The following is a 17,511-nucleotide window of genomic DNA, read 5'->3' as shown; positions in this document are numbered from 1 at the left end:
AGAAAACAGTCATTCAATTGTTTTCTTGGCATATCCCGTGTAGGATATGGTCTTGGCAGCATCATGCTGTGGGGATAGTAATCAGAAGCTGACCAGAGTTGATAGGAAGATGGATGGAGGTAAAAGCAGACTGTTGATGGAAGAAAATCTACCAGAGGTTGAAAAAGTGATGAGACTGGAGCAAAAATGTCACATTCCCTGCAGTAGAAAGACCCCAAACAGTCAGAAAGAACCCAGTCAGAAACAGTCAGAGCTACAATAGGTCGGTCTATATAAATGCAAATTCAAGTCAAAGCCAAAAGTCTGAGGAAAGACTTGAACTAATCCATCCAATTTGACTGAGCTAAACTTACAAAGGTAGTAGAGACAACCCCCCAAAAGACTTGCAGCTATAACTGAAGCAAATGGTTCTTCTTTTCTTACGAAATATTGACCTGAGGAGCTGAAGACATAAGCCTACCACGAGTTTTATATATTCATCAGCCAAAGACTCAATGCAATCTGCTGGGTTTCCTTAGAATCAGGTAACTTATCTTACTGTACTGAATTACCATTAGGAACAATTGGAATGAATGTACGATTGAATTGAAAGTACTTTTTTGGATAGTGCCTCAACACAACAGTTGCTGTTATTTGGAGCTATATAAATGAAATTGAATTGAATTGAAACATTTTGAAAATCTTGCATCCCTTTTTCTTTCACTTATGCATTTGTTTGTCTTGATCTATTGCAAAAAAATGCTTGAAAATCATGTTGACGTTTGCAATGTGACAAAATGTGGAAAAGTGAAAAAACTCGTCCATGATAATTTATGTACAGCTGTAAAACAATCTAACATGTGGGCTGGTGGGATTCTGGTGCCCGCGGCCACACAGGGTCTCTTTCCGCCCCTGCAAAGGTTGGAAATGTTTCACCCCGCCCCGTGATGGTGATGATGATGATGAGGAGCCATAATCTGAATAATCCCACAGTGGGCGTGTGCGCGCGCTCCTGAGTGTGTCCACAGATGCTGAGAGACATCACACCGTGACGGAGACCATGACAGGGTCCGCGTGCGGAGGAGGATGACGTTCCTGCAGGGACTCACCTGTGGATGGACGCCGTCAGGATGCCTTACCTGAACAGAACTCTGCTCCTCCTCTCGCTGCTGCTGCTCCTGCTGCTGCTGCTGGGTCAGAGCCGAACCGCGGAGGCGCGCAAGCACCGACAGCGGGTGCGCAGATGGACGGGAACCGAGGAGACCCAGAAGCACGGCGCGTAAGTGCAGATAAATGATGTAGATGGATGAGGGGAGCAATGAGAAATACAGCGCTGTCAGGGTTTAGTTAGGCTAATAAAGGCTGAGGGAGAAGTTTACCAGCTCTTTAGTTTTTAATAGTTATATTTAAACATCTCTGGATAAATTATATGCATTCGGCTTAATTGGATAATCATAATTTATTCAACAAGTTCTCTTGTGATTTAATGTCTGACTAAGAAACATCCCGGGTGGATTTTTCTTTTTCAGGTTTTGGAAGTAACCAGCATATGATTCAGATGAAATTAGCTCCTTAACTCAAATTAGTGTCACACAGCATCTGTATGGCTTTGGGTCGAACCACCAGGAATTCTTGCATAAGACTCCAGTTTCCATAGTTATTTATTTTGGCGGGATGTCTCTGTTAATGTGACTTATTCCGAGCTAATGATCCAGAACCCCTGAACGATTCTTTAGTAATCTGATATAGGGAGAAAGATTAACAAATTCTCCCGGATTAAAACAACAACCAGGCTCTATAATTGGTCATCAGCTGCTAAAATGTTAACATCCTCAGCCAGGATTCTCCTGCACAAGAGATTTTTAATCTCAATGGGGTTTTCCTGGTGAAATAAAGGTTAAATAAATAAAAAATAAGATCAGAACTTGACACAGGTGAGACACTCTAATGATTTTCATTAATGATCAAGACATTAAATAAATAATATATATATAGTTTTACACTACTGTTTTGCTATTAATGATTTAAATTACCTAATTTTATAGAATATTTGCATAATCTTTTTGATGCCAATTTGCATGACGGTTTTAACACGTCTGTCTTGAAAATGAAGGAAATGAATGAATGAATGAATGAATGAATGAATGAATGAATGCTGCAGTTAATGAACTGAAGAATTTCCTAATCAGATGCTCATCTTCTGGTGAGAGAAGCTGAATTCAGCTGTTTTTTTCACAACCTGTGATATTTGGATATATAATGTTAATGTTAATATATTATATTGTGATTTAAATCCATTTTTCAAACAGATTTCAGACTGAATAGATCTGATTGATCAGTTTCTTTAATTTAAATTAGTCACAAATTATTCTCTCACTCCCTCTCTCCATTTTTGTCACATTTAAGGTTTCAGATCTTCAGACAATTTTAATGTCAACCGAAGATAAATTAATGAAAACAACAGGCAGTTTTGAGATGATGGAAAAAAATCTGTTTCTCTCATTCCTATATAGTGAATTAACTGACTGCTGAGTTTAGTTTCCCTACTGACCTCCAGTCATGGTTACTCTTTGAACCTATCTGACAACATAAGAGACATCAACGAGCAACACATCCTGCCTCAGTTGAAAGAAATTCAAGAACAGACAAGAAAGAAATTCACTGGTCTCCATCTGGAAAGAGTTACAGGGACATTTGAGTGACCCGAAATGAGACTCTTTATCCACAAATGGAGAAAACGTTTCCAAGGATTTTTGATGAGCCAAAAGTGGAACTTTGTTTTGCAAGGTTTTTAATCATGTTACATCAGCATTCAGAAAAAGAACTGTTTCCGTTTTAAGCATGACTCATATGGACATTTCCCCCCCAAAAAGAGTTAAACTTGTGCAGTTGATGGGAAGCTGGTGATCCTTGGTTTCTGCTGAGAACAGGAATATTATTTTACATGCTTTGTGTGGGACTGCACTAAACTCAAATAATTCACTTCAATTAAGTCAATTAATCCTCACAACAAATGCCTTCAAATTAACTTTAAAAGATAAATGGGTCCAATTCACATCCATAAATATGCAGTCAAATAAATTTCATGCAACCCAACATGAGCAAATTAAATTTTATTTGCTACAATCCAATTCTATCTCTGTTATTTTATAGTGCTGTAAACGTCAGTTTATAAAGCCAGCTGATAAAAAGTTAACTATAAAAATAAGTCCATTTACTTACATAAAGAAGTCTGCAATCTATCCAGAGTTATTGTTTCTGTTCATCATGAACCAGAAATATGAATCAGATCCAAATCCTCAGGTTGGAGGTGATGCATTCATTAGTTTGAGCTGCAGTTCATGTTCAGATTCGGTTATTTCTAAGTTATTGAGCTCTAAAAATCAGCAGAATATTTTGCTCCAGTAATAATTGCATGGATAAGATGGATTATCGGCAGCTGAGCGTAAACAAATGGAACCTGATGGAAGCAAACATTTCTCTAAATAAATACTCTGCTTCTTATTCGTTTCATGCCTCCCAGCAGCAGGGTTCTCAGGTTTAATCTGCAGATTCTCATTACGGTTTTATTTCATAGTATAATGAAAGCTATACAGACACATTTCTTCCAGATCTTTGACATACCAGTGTGAAAAATTAATAAGAATATAAAATAAGTGCAGAATTGGATTATCTCGACAGTAGTGAAGCATTTTCAACAGTTAGCAGACAGCAAGGTGAGGCTCTGGATGCCTCATAGCAACAGTAAGTTCTAGATGGTGTGAGGTTTGTTTTTACAAATATTAGGGGTTAGGGACACGCTAATGAATGTGTGAGCGCCCCTCCCTTTCCTCTTTCTTCTCTTCCAAGAGATGGAGTCAGCAAATTTAGTATTTCAGGTGACCTATTATGCTTCCTTGAACATGTTAGAATAAGTTTATAGTCTCGACAAAACATGTTCAATCAATTTTTTGCACAAAATAACAAAATAAGATTTTATTCTAGTCAGTTCTGCCTATTTTGGCCATGCCCCCACTAACTCAACGTCTACACTTGCACTTCAAAAACGCTGCAAACAGATGCACAATTATACAATCATACTGTACATCTTTAAAAAGCAGAAGCAGAGCCTCCTGCACAACCAACAAGAATGTAGCAAATGGTTTCTGGAATGTAAGTCAACAACAAAACACGTTCAGCTGTAAAACCAGCTGACCAAATGTGCTGTAGCTCATCTCAGGTTCCTAGGTGACGGACTGGGCTCCGCTGGGGTTGCTAGGTAACGGTGCAGTTACCTAGGAAATGGTGTAGCATAACAATTTGGAGGTTTTTGAATTGGCTCTTTTTTCAGATACCAAAAACTTGTTGCCAGAAAACAGCTGGGTGTTTTTTAAAGTGTTTTGCCTGTTTTTAGAAGCAGTAAAAGTCCAAATGGAAGTACAAGCATGTGCAAAATGTAATATTTGCATCATATGTCCCCTTTTGTTCTCCGGTGATGAACATCCGGAGAAAGAAACGGGAGGAAGCGCTTGGGTTGTTTTGAGAAGCTGTAGAGATCTAAATGGAGGTTAAAAAATGTGTAAAATGTGAAGTTTGTAAAATAAGTCTCCTTTAAGGTCTTAATAAAATGCCTAAGTTTTATATTTACATGAGGTTTTATTCTGAAAAATGTCTAAATCTGACCAAATCTCATATTTTGACCTGAGAACATTCTGATTTTATAAATCTCTTCTACTTTAAATCAGAACCTGAATGTGGCATCAATTCCCATATTCTGAACGGATTCCAGGCTCCAAACAAACTCTGTTCAAATGCATCTAATCATGTTTGAATCAAGTCTTTATTGATTACCTGTGAAGGTTAAAAAAATTATTTGTAATAAAATAAGAAAAACATTTCAGGTAGTTTTTTCTTAACTTGGATATCACGGCGTATGTGTAAAAGATAAATGGTGATTGAACTAATTTCATCTTCTTTCGTCAATTATTTTTGAAGAACTCATCAGTCGATGTTTTTACTGAAATTCTTTGAAGCTTTGATGTTTTAATCTGGTTGCTTCAACTGTTTGAGGAATATTTGGTTGTTTTCTGTTTTTTAGGAAAACCAGCAGCTTCGGCAGAGGTTCTGGTTTCATGCTGATAAATTATCTGCTGACTGAATGTGAAATGTGCAAAAGTAACCTTATTTATGATGAAATGCAGTGTAAAGCTGCTGTAATTTTACTGTGGAGTACTTCACCCTGCTGGAGATCAGACTTCCTGTGATCCTGAGCGGGAGATTCATCCTGAGAGGAAACAGTTTCTGGTTTTGGTTGTGATGAGCGCGGCTGCAGTAACAGTGGTCTTTTTTCCCCCATCTGTTATTCTCCATAGTTGTTTCTTCATCTCTTTGACGCTGATGTTTTCTTCCTCCAGTTCTCTGCCAAAGAAACCTCCAGATGTGACCAAGTCCAGAAAAACCAAGACGGAGCATCTTCTCAAAGTAGATGATCATGATTTCACCATGAGGCCGGCGTTTGGAGGTAAGGGAGATGTGTTGGATGGTGTACTGGGACGCCTAGCGTTAAGAAGGTCATAGAAGATCATGTAAGAGGTTTGGTAGATTCATTGTCGGTGTGGAATATCAGACTAAGCAGATGTTGTCTCAAACTGAAGGTGAGACTTTAAAGAGAGACTATCAACCGACCAAACAGGCGGAGAAACAGAACAGATGGGTTAAAAAAAATCTGCACAAAACAAAAAACACAAGTTGCTGTTATCTGAAGAAAACGTTTAGAGCAAACTGTTGTCAAATCAAAACCACAAAGTGCAATTTTTTTTCAGGACCTTATGTATTATAGTAACACAACATAAAACATAATGTTAACCCTCTAGCGGTTTTAGCATGACGGTCAGAAGGAGTGTAGGAAATGCCACGTCTTGGGGCAACAGTCTGTGGTTTTTGTCAAAATTCATGTATTCATCTGCTTGATGTGTGATGGCACAATGTAGACTCTCTGTTCAGGTTGTTTGAGCTGAATAATAGTTAAAAGTAATACAAATAAATAGCATTGAATATGTCATTATTATAACTAGATTCACAACCTCTGATTTGAGATCTATAAAAATAGCTGAAGTTTTTGTGAATAATTTGGAGTTTTGCTCCACGGAAACAATGGTGAATCTCTGAATACTGAACTGCGAATAAATAGCTTTAAAAAATCTGAATAGTTTTGTTTTGCAATGGCATTTATCCCTCCAGGATCAATGCTTTGTAGAGCCACCTGTTACCTCATTTACATCTTAAAGTGATTTGGGGATAGTCAGGAGACTGCCAAAGAGATTTCAGTATTTTCTTCAATGGAAAAGAGATGAAGCTATAAGATTAGATGGACTTTTAATCATCTCATTGCAGCTCCGGCTGTGCACTTGGGGTCGTCATTCTGCTTGAAGATAAACCCTCATTTGTCATCCGCTGCCTCGTCCCTGCTTTGAGGTTCCAGACAGTCCAAATGAAAGTCTCGGTGTTCATGGGAGCAGCGCAGAGCGCAGATGATTCAACTTATTGAACACAAAAGCACAGCAAGAACTGAGGCTGAACCGATCCGACTAAATCCCAGCTACGCCGAAGACCAAGCTGAATATATAACTCCTGCAGCTACAGTTATCAGGACATGTTTGACCGTAGGAGAGAATTTGGGTGCTGATCCAGTCAGGAGTTCTGGCTGGTAGGAAGAGAAAACAGACGTGTCAAGACTCTGAACGAGTCAGTGTTTTGAGCAGAGATACATTTATTCACCAAACTATATTGGGAGACGTCGACCCTATGGTTCTGACCCGGTTTGACCCTCTACTTAGATGCTATCGACTGCTCTCGGCAGGAAATCTCCGCGGTTCCTGATGGTTCTGACCCGAAATGACCCGTTCTCAGCCTCTCAGATTACCGTCTGCTGCTCCGACCTTTTCCCTGATGCTAATCCTCCATCTGCCTGCGCGGCTGCAGCTGATGTCAGTTTTTATGTTCGGCTCTGATGATCCGAATCACATCCAAGCTGGTCTGCAATCAAACGGCGACATTCCCGTCACTCACACAGAAACAAAGTAAATGTCTTATTTCCGGGTCGCAACAGGATTTTAAGCTCTTATTTCTGTCCAGTTCTGAGTAAAACTCCCAGTACGACAAGTAAATTATCCTGTAGAAAATAACTGTGGACTATTTCTATCCTAAATAAGTACAATTTAAACCAGATATTTGCATAAAATGTGCAAAAATATACATAGCATTTTTATTTCAGCCTTTTTCCTATCAGACCAAACTTTTCCTGTTTTGGGTCGGATCGCTAAAAGTCACAATAACGAGAGCGACCTTTCTTCAGAGTTGTGTAACTTTCTACTAATGGCAGAATTTTACATGCACCAAAGTTTTTATGCATTTAAATACTTTGATAAAGAATGAGTGATGATGCCATGGCTGTGTAAGTTTCATATTTTGAGTTTCAAATGTTACCTGGAACATTTGAATAAACTGTACAAACACCTGTTGATATATTTTAAGGCAAGACATAAAACACAGTTTTATTAACTTGTGACATTGAAGTAGAACATCTGTGCAGAACCAGTTGACCAAACGTCTTTGAACTCAGCTTGGGTTGCTAGGAGACGGGCGGAATTCCTCTGGTGTTGCTAGGTAACGGGCTGGGCTTCACCGGGGTTACTAGGTGAAAGGTAGGGCCTGCTGATCTGTGACGCTACAATCGAGAAGGTTTTAAAACAGCTCATTTTTCAGACACCAAAAAACAATGGGTGTTTTTTTTTTTAAGTGCTTTGCCTGTTTTTAGAAGCAGTAAAAACTCAAATGGAAGTACAAATACATGCAAATTGTCTTTAAGAGTTTGGCGCTGATGACCATCTTTAGAAAAAAAGACCATGCCAGTTTTCAAGTGTGTGCTTTAGAAGGGACCGGTGCACTTTACAAAGCAAATGAAGAAAGAACTTAACGCAGAAATATTGAATATTTCTGGGTTTGAACTAATTGGAAACTAATGGATCATCCAGATGGACAGCAATCCTAAACACACCACAAAATTTGTTACAAAGTAGCTTAAAGACAACAAAATAAATATACTGCTCAAAAAAATAAAGGGAACATTTCACTTTAATTTTGTGTGTGGCTCCAAATCCAGGCCTCCATTGGTTAATAAATTTGATTTCCATTGATGATTTTTGTGTGATTTTGTTGGCAGCACATTCAACTTTGTACAGAACAAAGTATTCAATGAGAATATTTCATTCATTCAGATCTAGGATGTGTTATTTGAGTGTTCCCTTAATTTTTTTGAGCAGTGTATTTTGGAGCAAAATCTCAGCCCCACAGAAAAATTGTGGGGAGAGCTGAAATGGGGTGTGAGAAAAGCAACCTTCAAATCTGACCCGGTTTCACAAGTTCTGGAGAAATGGGCCCGAGTTCTGGCAAACTATCTGAGAAGCTTGTGGTAGGAAACTATTATTATTCATGTTATGGAGTAATTTACATTAATCTCACTTAATTCTTTTGGTTTAGTGATCACAACTTACATTTTTAAATGTTGAATTAACTTAAAAGTTACAAACTTTAAGTGCTGTGGTGGTGCAGCGGTAAAGCACAACCCAAAGCAACCAATGCAGGTTTGATCCCCGGCCTGATGACCTTTGCCTCGTCTTCCCCTTCTTTCGTTACCCACTTTCCTGTTGAACTACTCTCAGATAAAGGCTACCTGAGGCAAAACAAAAAAAAAACCTTGAAAAATATCTTTTATTACTTTACTTCTTTATTTGAAGTAAACTAAACGATTCCATTTTAAGTTGAACCATCTTAATAAATTACATTGGATAAACTTAATTTAATTACTTGTTACTAATTGAAGAAATTTAATTATTTTCCTTGTGCCAAATATTAAAGGAAATGTCTTTATATAAAAGTAAAAGCACACAAATACATAAAAATATATTTAAACAGCTCGATGAAAGGAAAAATAAAGAAATCTTAATTTGACTCCACACCTATTAAGCCTTCTGGTGCCTCAGAGACGACCAGCATGAAGTGGCTTTTAAATTGGGTCAGAACCTGTGGTGACCTGCAGGTATCAACAAACCAGAACCTGATGTAAGGCGGCCCGCGGGTCCTGTTTTCCCAGAACCTGTGATATGGTGGCCGCTTTGATGTTCCCACGTCTCCCTCCTCCTCCTGGTCTTTCCCCCCTCCCCTCGGTGGTGTTGTTGTTATCACCAGGAAAACAGACTCAGAGACTCTTTTCCAGCTGACAGTGTCACTAACCTTGATCCGTTCCTCCTTTTAACTCCAGTTTCAGACACTTTCAGAACGTCCCACTGGTTTTGTTCTGAGTGTGATCTGAAGATGCGTCACACACTCCGGTTTAATCTGCGCTTCTTTAGATTTTAAAGGGCTGAGTTGGATCTAAACATAGTTCATCAGCGGGGAACTTCAGAGGACTTGCTCAGAGTTTTCAACTAAGAAGTTGGCGCTTCTCGTCAGTCTGCAGAGAAATCAAAAGGGACTTGTTGGGTCTGCTCAGAAGAAAAACTTTGGACTCCGAGATACTCCCACATGTCGGACAAGCAAAGAGTGGCCACCTTTCTGAAGTTTGTGAACCTTGATGGCGAAGCGACCTACTCATCAGTGATACAGATACTTCAAAGCAGAAAAAATGTGGTCAGAGAGGAAATGGGCTGATGAATAACTCCATTAGAGTCCATCAGAGGACCCAAGCCTTCACACTGCGCCAAGAAATGGTTTTTACAGATCAGTCCTGCATTTCTGCCACTTTAAAAAAGTTCAAACCCAGCACATCACCAGAAAAGGTCTTCTTTTTGGTCAATTTGTTTGAGTCAGACTAAACGCTGAAGCTTTAGTGGAAAGATGTGGGTGACAGAAGGAGACGTTACAAATTGTAGCCTGCTAACAGACTTATTATTTTATTATACTGAATTATTTTTGTTAATCTCTGAGTTGAACTCACCAGTCTACACACATCATATGGCTTTTCACATTGTAGTAACATGTCCCATTATGCAACCAAAGAGATAATCCTCATCATCTCTGCATGTAACTCAGGACTGTTGCACATGTACTATGTAGGTGGACACACAGACATATTTAACAAGCTCAGTCTGAGTCGCTGTTGGAGGGTGCATGTGGGGTGTATTACTGCTCTTAATCCTGGGTAAAATAACACATTAAGCTTGTTGTTAATCCGAGCTGAAAGGAACCAGATGAAAGCCCCTCAGTTACGTCTCCCCGTCTCTGTCCACTTCCCAACTCGTTTTCTGCTAAGTGACTGCAAAGTTTCGGATGTGTGCTGCTCAGTGTCGAGGATTTGCTGCAGGTCAGAGGTAGATTCATGTCTCCTATTAGCTTAATGGATCCATCTATCATTGTACGATATTTATCCATCATCCATCGGGTGCATGCATGCCCGTCGTCTATGAATTAATTCATTTCCATCCATCCATTATATATCCATCCATTGTTAAGTGTCTTTTAGTCATCTGCCGTATGTTCACTTATCATGGAGATGGCCTTTTATCATCTATCTGCAGGGCAGAGATGGAGGGAATCAAAGGCAGAAAACAAACTAAACAGAGTGAACAACCAATGAGGTGAGAACCAGAAGGTTGATTTACACCAGGTGTGATTTTCTATGGCCTCCGAATGCAATTTTAGAACAGCTTACAGTTATTTTATTGGAAGAAAATTATAAGAGACAAGAACAGTTAGACATAATAAAAAAGTTCACCTTTTACTAACTATTTTTATAGCTAGATTTGACCGTTATTCTGAGTTTAATGCACCCAAATCTGCTTTTCTTTCATTTATAAAGGAGGTGTTTTCAGAGAAAGAGTGACCCAAATCCTGTTTTTGTGCTGAGAATAGACTAAAATTCTGTATATTTTCTTTCATCCCAAATGTGTAACAAAGGATTTGCAAACTCCGTTTAATGAAGAAAACTTTCAAAACGCCTCTTTAGGGTTTGGCTCAACATTGACCATAAAATAAAAAAAAAAAAATCAGATTATTTTTGTTTTCTTAAAATATTGCATGTGAAGCCGGGATTAAGAGAGCACACAGAACTTCAAATAAAAGCGGTTCTTTATTCTCAAAAATAACTATTTTCTCCGAGTTGCAAAAATGAAAAATATAAAGTTCAAGATATGGGGCAAAAATAGTCTTTCGTTACATGAATTGTGCGTATAATACTAGTCTAAAGCTCAAAACGAGCAAAGGCTTCACATGTTTAGTTTATCGTTGAGTAAAAGTATGTTGAAGTAGTTCTACTTCAGCTTTGTCTCTGTGTGACAGGCTCACCAAAGGCTGATTTAGCACTTTGATGACCAATGATGTCATATTATTGTCTAATAATCAGCGATTCCTCTGCTGCCTTGTTTTCCTTCCCCTAAATTTCTGGGTTTGAATCTAATAATCAGACATTAATGCCTGTACTTGCTTGCCTTGCTATTCATTGTTGGACTCTGGATTTTTTATTCTGCTGCTGCAAGAAACTGTGCAGTCTGACACTTGTAAAATCTTAGATCATAAAATATGTCACTGTTAATATTTTATGAACTTGAGCTTGCACTGGGTGACATGTCCTGGTATTGTGTTTTCTTTCTGGTGTTGAAGAAAAGGTTTTTGGTGCAGTAGGATTATTCTGCAAAGTTTTACTCCTACTCTCCTATATTCTCATTCTTTTTGAGAATGAATTAAAGCAGCAGAGTTATTGTTTGTCTTGTATAAGCATCTTGATATTCAAGGTTGGAGGATGCATGTAAGAAATTTCCAGATATCAACTTTTTGTTTGATTTCACAGCATTTTATTAACTTGAAGCTGTAGTATTTCAGAGCAAGAGAAGCTGAGAATGTTAAAGTAGTGAAACACAAATCATGTATTTAAAGCAGATAATTTCAAAACATATCCTATAAAATGGAAAATCCTCATGGAAAATGTCAAACTCCTGTCATAAGAGAGAAAATGATGACTCAGGGGGGTGTCAGGAGCAAATAAAGGTTGCTAATGTTTTCTGGTGACAGTTATTTGGAGAAATGTGAATATTGATGCCCGTGCTTATCAGAGCAACAATGCTTGTCCTCCTTTTCTCTTGACAAATCGCCAATGAACTCACATCGGAGTTGGAAACTCTTCTGAATTATGTGAAGCTCTGCATATAACTTCAACACTCTTTTAAACTTTCAGATGCGTTCTCGTCGGCTTTGAGCTTCTTTACTTTCACGCGTTCCTTTCTTTTTTTTAACATACAGCTTTGGAAAAAATTAAGAGCTCACTGCACTGAAAACCTCCTGGTTATTCCACCAAATATTTCTGAACTCTTCCCGAGTGAAAATATTAGTATAGCTGTTTTGTTTTCTTTGCATTATTTGATGTCTGACCTGCATCTTTTTCGTTACTTTGACCATTTTTCATTTTCTGCAACTATATTTTTGCTTGGAACTTTAGAGACATGTTGTCAATAGTTCGTAGAATAAAAGAACAAAGTTCATGTTACTCAGACATAAAACTTTAAAGAGTAAAATCAGAGAAACTGATCATTTTAAATTGTCTCTTAATGTTTTCCTGAGCTACATATCCAGATTTCAGACACGTGCATGACATCGCCAGCCAAATCGAAAAGAAAACCTTGGAAAAATGTCGATTTAAGTTCATTAATAGAGTCTGGATCTAGTAGTTAGCGTTGGTCGTCTGGTGATATAGATAAGTTTTTATAGATCCTGCATCCCTTCCCTGGATGTAAGAGAGATTTTTGCTTCTGCCACAAACACCTGAAGGGGATTTGAATCGATGCAAACTGTTTGCTCAGCTCAGTTTCCTGATGATACATTAACATACATCTCCTGCAGGAGTGACCAGCTGCTTCCTCCTTATCTGGGGAGCTGGAGGTCAGCCATGGCTCTGGCTGAGCTGCGGTTGTCCCACATCAGTAATCACATTCGCTGATGGAAAGGTGTTCACACTGTGTGTTTTTACAGAGAGAAGCAGGGGGAGGCTGTCTGCCGAGGAGACTGCTGAGAATGAATAATGAGCCGCTGTGTTTCACTTAAAAAAAGGTCCAGAAAGGAGGACAGCGTGACTATCGATGGCTGCAGTCATGTCGTTACGTAACGCTGCTATTCTGTCTAACCAGGCAGACTGAGATGAGCTCAGGAGGGAACTTCAGAAGAAATAAAAAGCTGTTAATCCTACAAGTTTGGATTAGAAGTTACTGGAATTAAGGGTTAAAATGGCCTCCATCGTGAGAGCCTACACCAACAATCGTTTGTTTTTCTGTTACGGTTCACTAATCCAAGAGGGAGAATTACTCCGGAGGTCGAATTATGTTTTGGAAAGTTGGAGGTTTCCTAAAACATAATGATATCTGCAGGTTCTTTACTCTTCTCTCTGAATGTATCTAATTAAATCAGTAACACACATGATGCTACGCAGCCTCTAGTTTTAAGGCAAAACTTTGAAAACAAAACCATTTCTTTAAAAACACTAAATCAAATGAGCAGGACACCCTGGGTGTTTCACTAAATGAAGCATTTCTTTTATAAAAAGAAAAACATAATTAACCACCACAAAGAGACACACTGTTCTTTTAAATTTACTCCAACTCTAACCGTTTCGGTCGTATGGACTTAGATGTGAATGAGAAGTTGTGACATGATCTAAAAATGATCTAAAACGTTTTATTCAAGCTTGAAAACTTTCCAATGTGTCAGAATTAAAACTAGTTTGGTCAAAATTCCTCCACAATGTTAAATTCACTGGGTGTTTTCTATTTACATTAAAAGTTATTTGGTGATCTAAAGCACTGAATTGTGACAGAAGAGGCAAATACTTATACTAAGGTCAGTCAACATGAATGTCTAAGAGAAAAAATTCAGCAGACATTTAAATAAACAACAAAACTCTTCAGCATTCAATAATCACAATAATCTTGACAGTATTATTGACTTAAAATTCAGTCAAAAAGACAGACACAAAATGTATTCTGAAATAAACATTTGTAAAACACTAATTACGGTTAAAACCTTCAATATGAAGCGTGAAATCAGTGGTATAAGCAGGATTAATGTGAATATATGTTAATGTGCAAGTAAAAATAATCTACACAGCAAAAGGTGGCAGCAAACCTGTGGAGAGCAGAACCAAGTTAGTCGCAATCAGGGTTTAAAAAAGGCCTTGTGTGTCCCGTATCAGTAATCAGTGTTGTGTTTGAAAGGTAAATGTTCAGCCTAACCACCCGGGTCCTAAAGAGGTCGAAACAATTAACGTTATGGGGGAAATCATGCCTGGAATTGCTCCCTCATCTTCCCAAGTGGATATTAGCAGCTGTGTAAAAATTGGTGATATAATCAGCTGCTGATTACGGAGCTGGAGGCAGAAACCGGGGCATTTTTCTGCTGGTGACAGAATATCCAGTCGACTTTCGGCTCTGTGCTTCTGCAGAGATTTATCTGAGCTCTCATTTGAGCCTACGTGAGCATCTCCCTGTTATTTATTACAAATTTAATCAGAGTTGCACAGATTTCATTTGGTTAAGTTACTGTTGTTTTCATTCTTCACTACTCTCTCTACCTTAACTGTCTTCAATCCCTTCTGTCTGTAATTATGATGCTAATATAATGATTAAAGCCGGAGAAACATTGTGATATTTTGCTTGGTTTAGCTAGATAAATGTGTTTCATGTTTTGCAGAAACCGTGATGCTATTTTTCTGCTTATCTGCGCTGCTGTTTTGGTCCTTAAGTGCAAAGTTTAACTATTTGTTTGGTGTCTAAATATTTGCAAACACATCCAGACTCCTGAGCATCATCCAGAACCTGCAGCTGGACCCCAGTCAGGATCGGAGTGACGTCATTCCCAGATCTGAGTTGTGACTCACGTCATGTGTGCTCTGCTCTGATCGATCCATTAAATGTGTTTTGCACGTCATTAAAGCTGTTTTTTAATATCAGAAGCATTCACCAGAATGAAGTTAAAATAATAAAATATCTGATTAACGTAAAGCTCTTATAATTTGAACAACTGTGAAACTGTGAACATGTCTAAATCTGTTTTTTTTAGTTGAAATTTAATAATGTAGTTTCTTGTTTTTGCTTTACCCGTTTCCCTCTCTAATCAATGGCTCCTGATTGTCAGGCACTTTAATAGGCACATTTTTTTAGCATCCCTTTTTGTATTCAGAACTGCATAAATCCTTGCATAAATTCAAAAAGCTGCCCTTCCTCAGAGATTTTTTGTCCTTTATAACACACTCATTTGTCCTATATTTGGTGACTAATTATCAAAGTAAAGAAACCAGTTTGAGATTGTTTGAGCTTTCTGACATCCTGCAGGAAGCAGTCACCAAAACTCTGTGATCATAAAGACAGAAATAGTCAGGAATATTCAGGGAGGTTTTGCTCAATTGAACAAGAATATATCTCTACACCATTTTACCACCACCAGTCTGAACTACTGATGCAGGCAAAATGGACGCGTTCGTTCATATGCTGCTGCTGTTGAAATCAAGAGCCATTGGACCACATAGCATTTTTCCAACCCCTTATTCTGCAATCTTGTAGAGCCTGTGAATTGTAGCCTCAGGTGTTCATGTCTGTCTGCAGTTTTTGTAACAAGTAGTTATCTAAGCTACTTTTTTTCTTTCATCAATTCGAACCAGCCTGCCTGAATTCTCCTCTGACCTCTGACATCAATAGCACATTTTTGGCCTCACACCTGCGGCTCTCTGGATATTCTCTCGTTTTTGATCATTCTCTATGAACCTGGGAGACGGTTGTTTGTTAAAATCCCAGAAGACCAGCAGTTTCTAAAATACTCAGAGCAAAGCGTTTGATAAAACTAATGATGCCGCGTTACATGTCTAGAAGCTGAACTTGAACGTCAGCAAACCGTGTTCACCACGTCCGAGTTACGGCTGTGAGATAGTTTGGTAAACTCTGTTTGATTGGGGGGAAAAAATGCAATATTTGTTACATTTTCAGTTTGTGTGGTTATTTAATTTCTCTTTGATAAAGTATGTTTGAATATTAATTGAATTGGTTTCACACTGCACTGTCAAGTGATCCAAACCTGTTCCCCTCCTTGCCTGTGGTGGCACTGTGACAAGAACTATTGACAGAAAACCTCAGAAGAAAACATGACTGCAACTTTCTCCTTTGCAAAATTTAAACAAAAATGGCGTAGTGTCAGAGTTTTGTGGTTGAAGGATTTCTCTTTTGTCTCCATTCTCCAGCCATTTCTCCAGCTACTGCTAGACTCCTGTGTTTGCTTTGGTTGTATTTACCCAGAATGCCCTGCAGTCATCTTTCTGCGTTTGCAGCGGTGTCTACTTGGCGTTCACATATGAATTCGAACTGCACCAGAGTTCACTTCAACCAAACCAAGACCTAGGTTTTTAGGCAGACCAGAGTTTGCTTTTTTGGTCCAGATCAGAGTTTGGTTACGCATTCACACCTCCCTAAACAAAACTGGAGTCCAATTAAAGTGAACCAAACAGGGTTGGTGTGAATTCACCCTTAGATTTTTTGCCCATCTGATCATCTTATCCCACTTTGTTTGCTGACTTTCTGTTCAGTACGTCACCCTCATGTGAACCTGCGTCTTTCTCCTGGTTCTACATTTAGATTCCCGTCTCGTCCTCACAGGCTGGCAGAATTTCACACCATCACAATGGCAAATCAACAGATTTACCCCATTTCAGATTTCCTAACCTCCATCAAACCTACTCTGGCTTTTAAAACCTCATTTTGATCCCTTTCCTAACTGCAATAAGCAATAAAAATAGCTAACATTGGGACAGAAACATTGCAGCTGTGCTGTGAACAAAAACATTTCAACGTTTCTGTAATAAAAGTTGAGGCGTTTGCTAGATCTGTGTCTCAGACCGATCATCTGACAGTTTATTCTCTACGCTCCGACCACCTTATCACAGACTCTCTGTTTTCCTGCTTTTAGTATTTATTCAGAAACACTCAGCGGAGCCATCAGTCACACTCTCTGTGGGAGCGCTGCCACTGAGCATTTTCTAATCTCTTAGTATTCATAAAAAGGTTAGAGGGCCATGAAAGCATCACTGAAATGCACAAATTCCCTCCTATTTTTATCTGCCGTTCGAGGCTCATTTTAGAAATGATGCGAGACAGCTGCAGCTCCAGCCTGAACTCTGTGAAGATTTAATTACATTATCGAGTCAAACTCTGAACATCAAATGAAACAATCGTGCTGTCATTGATCACTCCAGTTCAGATTAAAACGGTTAACAGTGAGAGTAATGACTTGAGGGGACGAGCTAATAGCAGACAGAGGAGCTCTTCAGTGTGGCTGTAAAACACTTCAGCCTTGTCTTTCCCCTCCTGTTTGTGCAGCTGAAACAGTTTTTCTCGGTGATGGATGTCGTGGGTCTTTCTCATCCAGAAACAGTCTGCTTTGCAGAGACTGTCAGCTTCAGCCGGTGTGGCTGATCGCAGCTCTGCCAGGCGGCATGCCAGGCCCAGCGGCTGCACATTTAAGCTGGAGGCG

General features: G+C 38.8%; 1 protein-coding gene across 1 annotated transcript in view; it reads left to right on the top strand.

The window, feature by feature from the left end:
• The first annotated feature begins 800 nt into the window (after positions 1-800).
• The window catches only part of gabrr2a (gamma-aminobutyric acid type A receptor subunit rho2a), a 39,975-nt gene continuing 23,264 nt past the window's right edge, over positions 801-17,511 (top strand). The window contains exons 1-2 of the mRNA XM_007553114.2: positions 801-1,258; positions 5,373-5,479. Coding sequence (XP_007553176.1) covers positions 1,095-1,258; positions 5,373-5,479 — 271 coding nt within the window. The 5' untranslated portion in view covers positions 801-1,094. The remainder of the gene's footprint in view (positions 1,259-5,372; positions 5,480-17,511) is intronic.

This window comes from Poecilia formosa, unplaced genomic scaffold (genome assembly GCF_000485575.1).
Source record: "Poecilia formosa unplaced genomic scaffold, Poecilia_formosa-5.1.2 Scaffold54, whole genome shotgun sequence".
NCBI lineage: Eukaryota > Metazoa > Chordata > Actinopteri > Cyprinodontiformes > Poeciliidae > Poecilia > Poecilia formosa.
The sequence above is the reverse complement of the archived record's forward strand: the minus strand, read 5'-3'. Positions and strand labels throughout refer to the sequence as shown.